The sequence below is a fragment of the Brassica oleracea genome, unplaced genomic scaffold (genome assembly GCF_000695525.1).
Source record: "Brassica oleracea var. oleracea cultivar TO1000 unplaced genomic scaffold, BOL UnpScaffold01737, whole genome shotgun sequence".
NCBI classification, from domain to species: domain Eukaryota; kingdom Viridiplantae; phylum Streptophyta; class Magnoliopsida; order Brassicales; family Brassicaceae; genus Brassica; species Brassica oleracea.
Genome location: NW_013618269.1, coordinates 1 through 4,618, shown reverse-complemented (window position 1 = coordinate 4,618; position 4,618 = coordinate 1). Strand labels below are relative to the sequence as shown.

General features: G+C 31.5%; 1 protein-coding gene across 1 annotated transcript; it reads right to left on the bottom strand.

Annotated features, from left to right (window-relative positions):
* Positions 1–1,952: 1,952 nt before the first annotated feature.
* Positions 1,953–4,475, bottom strand: LOC106321475 (pectin acetylesterase 2-like). Its single transcript, XM_013759736.1, has 12 exons — positions 4,235–4,475; positions 4,028–4,110; positions 3,815–3,944; positions 3,666–3,739; positions 3,496–3,582; positions 3,302–3,426; positions 3,163–3,223; positions 3,035–3,088; positions 2,861–2,938; positions 2,675–2,780; positions 2,453–2,598; positions 1,953–2,177 (listed from the first exon to the last, which is right to left on the bottom strand). The coding sequence occupies exons 1-12, from the start codon at positions 4,437–4,439 to the stop codon at positions 2,076–2,078; spliced, it is 1,251 nt and encodes a 416-aa protein (XP_013615190.1). The 5' UTR covers positions 4,440–4,475; the 3' UTR covers positions 1,953–2,075.
* Between the last annotated feature and the right edge of the window lie 143 nt (positions 4,476–4,618).

The following is a 4,618-nucleotide window of genomic DNA, read 5'->3' as shown; positions in this document are numbered from 1 at the left end:
AAAAATAAAATGGTAAATTAATGTTAAAATAGTTAAAGTAACAAAAAATATTTATAAACATTCACAATGTATAAAACAAGAGACTTATATTTCCAAAATATATATTTCAAAATAAAACGAAATTACTATTACATATATAAGTTAAAATACCAAAATAAATATTAACATTTGACATCGTACTTAACTATTATAGTAAAATGGAAAATCAAAGCAGGATAGTAATACTAACCAAAATACATATTTTTAGGTATATAATCCAAATTACATTTTATACTAAAATAAAATGGTAAATTAGTGTTAAAATATTTAAATTAAGAAAAACAAAAACATCTAAAAAAATCACAATGTATAGGAGAAGAAAATTATATTTCCCAAAAATATATATTTTAGTATAGAACTAAATTAATTTTACATATATAAGTTAAACTAACAAAATAAATATTAAAATTTGACAACTTACTTAAAAATGGTAACTATTATAATAAAATGGAAAATCCAAAGCAAAATAGTAATATTAACCAAAAATACATATTCGTGGTATAATAATCCAACGTACATTTTAAAATAAAATAAATGGTAAATTACTGTTAAAATAGTTAAAGTAACAATACATCTACGAAAATTCTCAAAGTATAAAATAAGTAATTTTCTAATTTTTCTAATATCATTAATAATTAATATAAAAAAAATAAACTAATAAAGAAAAATCATTAAAAACATTGAATTTATGGATGAAAAGAACTATTTCTTTTCCAAAGAAAATATAAATATGAATACAATAGTATACTGACACAGGTGAATGCTAATTAGATAAATATTATATTAATATATAATATAACAATAAAACATATACAAACCATGTTCTTGTGCTGATTCCGTGTGTTTGTGAATGTTTCATCCTCCAAATGAGTTTTTCTCTATATAGGAAAAAGTCGGCTATATCTCTTTTTCCAACCGCCTCTCTTCTCGCTATTTGGCCGGATACACTTATATGATGGGTCTTATCAAAAATCTAATGTATCGGATAAATTGTCAATGTGGATCATGTGAGAAGGAGGATAGGGAATCAATTATTCACAGTCCGTTTGAATGTCTTTATGCACAGAAAACTTAGGCTTTATCTAGGGTCTTCTATATTAGACACAAAGTGTCATACATCGGATCGGATGTTGGAATGGATCTTTAGTAATATATAAGATAGACAGACCACTCCACTTATTACCAATTGGTTTTACGTTTGAAGCCCATCTAGCTTAACATCCTACAACCTAGGTTTTTTTCAAATATCTTCAATATTCTATAACTTGGATTATTTAGTTTGAACACTTCCAAAAGGCATTTTCATCGCATTTTTCCTTGGATATTATCCATGAAAAAGTAGGAATGAAAAAATATTTTAGAAAGATTACTCCATCAAGAGATCCTACAAATGGCGGGAATATAAGATATTATTGGGAAGATGTTCAATTAGTGGAGGGGACAAAATGAATATACAAAAGAGTCTGTTCAACATCGTAATTTGGTTTATAATGGTTGGTGTAATGTTAATGGGGTTTGGAAACCATTAGATTTTTACAGGAAAAGGTTTAATTGGTAGTACAAATGGAGTGGAAAATACAATGATGAGTGGTAGGAATATTTGAAGTAGTCTCTCTTCCCTGCGTGTAGAGGTTAAAGCTTTGCTTTTAGGTAATACTCTGAAAAATGTAATGTGATTTTTGCCACAATTCTGACCTTCAAATTTAGTCCAAAAAAAAAAATTCTGACCTAGTGAATAAGATGATATGCACCAATAGAATGACATGCGTTCACAACACTTGGGAGTTTTCGATATGTGAGGCTTTTTTTCAAGACCTTTTGATATCAGCTTATACTTAGTGCAAAAAAAATAAAAAATTATTGGCACGTATTGCTCGAAGTTTTCTAATAGCAATATTCATAATAATTTTACACTACCAATTTGGTTAGATAAATCGTTTTAGGAATTCTATTTTATTTTGGTTTTTTATTGTAAAGAAGAATGAAAGAAAGATTTGAATGCCAAAAAAATAGAAACACAAAACAAATTTATTTTCTTAGATTAAATTGCGGCAAGTCTTGTCACAAGGATAAGGACAGTCTATGAATTTTGCTCCTCCTCTTTCGAAAAACCAATCTCCCACAGCAACTGCAATCCTCTGTTTCAGTATATGGAACAAACATCATTAATAATTGGGCTTAAATCAAAACAAAATTATCACAGATAGTATAATGGAAATAACATGATTAAATCTAGCATGGAATTTGTATTTGATGTCAGTCTAAAAAATTAGATCAAAACAAAAGTTCAAAAAGAATGGCTGCTAAAGGTGTTAGTTTGGATGTTTTCCCATCTTTTCAATTGATTGTTTTGGCGGATTATATTGTAGTTCACGAATCATGATCTGTAGTAAAAACCAATAGTATTGCCTACCTTGTTCTTAACCGAAGGAGAGTTTTTGGAATACCATGTGTCATGGCTCTCTGTTTGACAATGAGAAAAGCACGAGTTAAGAAACACTCCATTCTTACGTTGCTCTTTGAATCCACCGAGCAAATTCACCATATGAGTCCTGAACTCTGTATTACATATTTTGAAAGCACTAGCTCAGTTGGTTTTATCAAAAAGCCAGAACATTATTGGCTCATGTTTCACCTTGAAAGAACTTGATCTGGGATTCATTGCACTTGGCGATGTTAAATGTACAGTCAGCCCAACTTCCAGTTGGATCTGCAGATTTAGAAGTTAAACTCTCTTGGATCTGCAGGAATACATTGTATCAAAAGATATATTTTGACGTTTGTAGATAGAGCTGAGGATTAAAGAAGATGATAAACTAACCTGCCAAGAATCGTATGCAGCATTTAGAATAAACAATGGAGCCTTGACTTGGTTTATTAGGTTTTGTGGGAAAAAACACTGTAAATGTTGAAGCATGAGTACACTTTCTTATGAGATCTAGTTCATTTTTTTTACTATAAAGATAGCTAGAAGATGTAAGATGAAAACATATACCGAAGTTGGATTAAGACGATTTAAACAGTCATTAGGGAGATTGTTTGTAATACTCTGTAGAAACATTACACAATTGTCATATGAGTATACTCCAGACATGTAACATTGCAAATCTTATGTGCTCGTACCTGAAATTCTATTACATCGGTGTATAACTGTCTCAGAGATCGATCTCCAGAGACATCGGTGCTTCAGTTACATAAATTACAAAACAATTCAATATATACCAAAGTTTTATTAAAAGAAGTTGGCTAGAAAATCACTCACGCATCAACGAAAAAGCCAGCATCACTCAGACATTTTACCCTGGTGGAAGAAAGGAGTGAACTCTTAAAGTCATCACATTGGAATATTGCTGCAAGGCCTCCGGCAGAACATCCAGAGAGCAGACCCTAATGTGACATATATAAAGTCGATATTACACGACATATGCATACACGAAAACAACAACTATGGTTTACCTGCTTTGCATGTTCCATTCCATTCCCCAACAAATCTGTCATAACAGAAGTCCATATTGGCTTTCCTCTAAACTGAAGTTTTGCATCCTAATACGTAGAAAAAAGTAACATATAGCAATCATAGTACACAAACAGTAATCCCTCAAACTTATGTTTTAGACTTGGCTAACCTTATTTTCATTGTCTCCCATAAAGGATCCACCGTCACAGTACCTAACTTTTACTCTGTTCCAGTTATAAAAGTCTGCAAACAAACATTTAATTTGTATTAGCAACCTAAACAGAAATAGACATCACACATAGTGATTTCAACACTAACCTGGATTTTCGGAGGCTTTGTCACTTAGAATTCCTGTAAAAGGTATCTTTTTCTCCATATGCTTGGACGATCCGTGACTAGTTCTTTTGCTGTATTCACAACTTTCAGTGTCACTACACCATCCGCCTCCCTATCAAAACATCAAATGAAATCATGTACGACTAATATTATTAACATCTATTAGGAGAGACTTATCTTTGTGATGCAACAAACCTCCAAATGAACGAGCCAATTCTTTGCTCCTGAACCAGAACCGGGATGAAAATGATAACCAGCAGGACTTCCATCTAGACACACTGCAATAATAAAAAATGCTATTCGAATGATATAATGAATCAATGTTCAAAAAAGTGAGTAGCAAGAAACATATTATCAAAGGATATGGTTCAATGAATCAGATCGTGTTATAGAAGATGTTACCTGCTGATCTCAGAGCAGCATTTTTAATGAGAGTGAGTCCTACCATTGTAACCTTTGCTTTGGAATTGACATCATTTTCGGTCTGATACACATTTGTCCCATTAAAATCTGTGAACTTCTCCATTTTATCATACTCCATCACCCCATTAACAGGGAGGATTAAGAAGACACCAAACAGAGTCAGACTCCATAAAAGTTTCTTCATTTCAAAGGAGACACAAGGTGGTTCATACTTGATCAGAAACCTTGGTTTTATATGGAAAAGTACATGAGAATAAGAGGGACTTTAGAAGAGAGAGAGAGCATTAATTACCACACCTTTTTTTTATTATTAAGAGATAACACAAAATTACGAGACTAAGGAGATTTAACAGGCTTGTTATG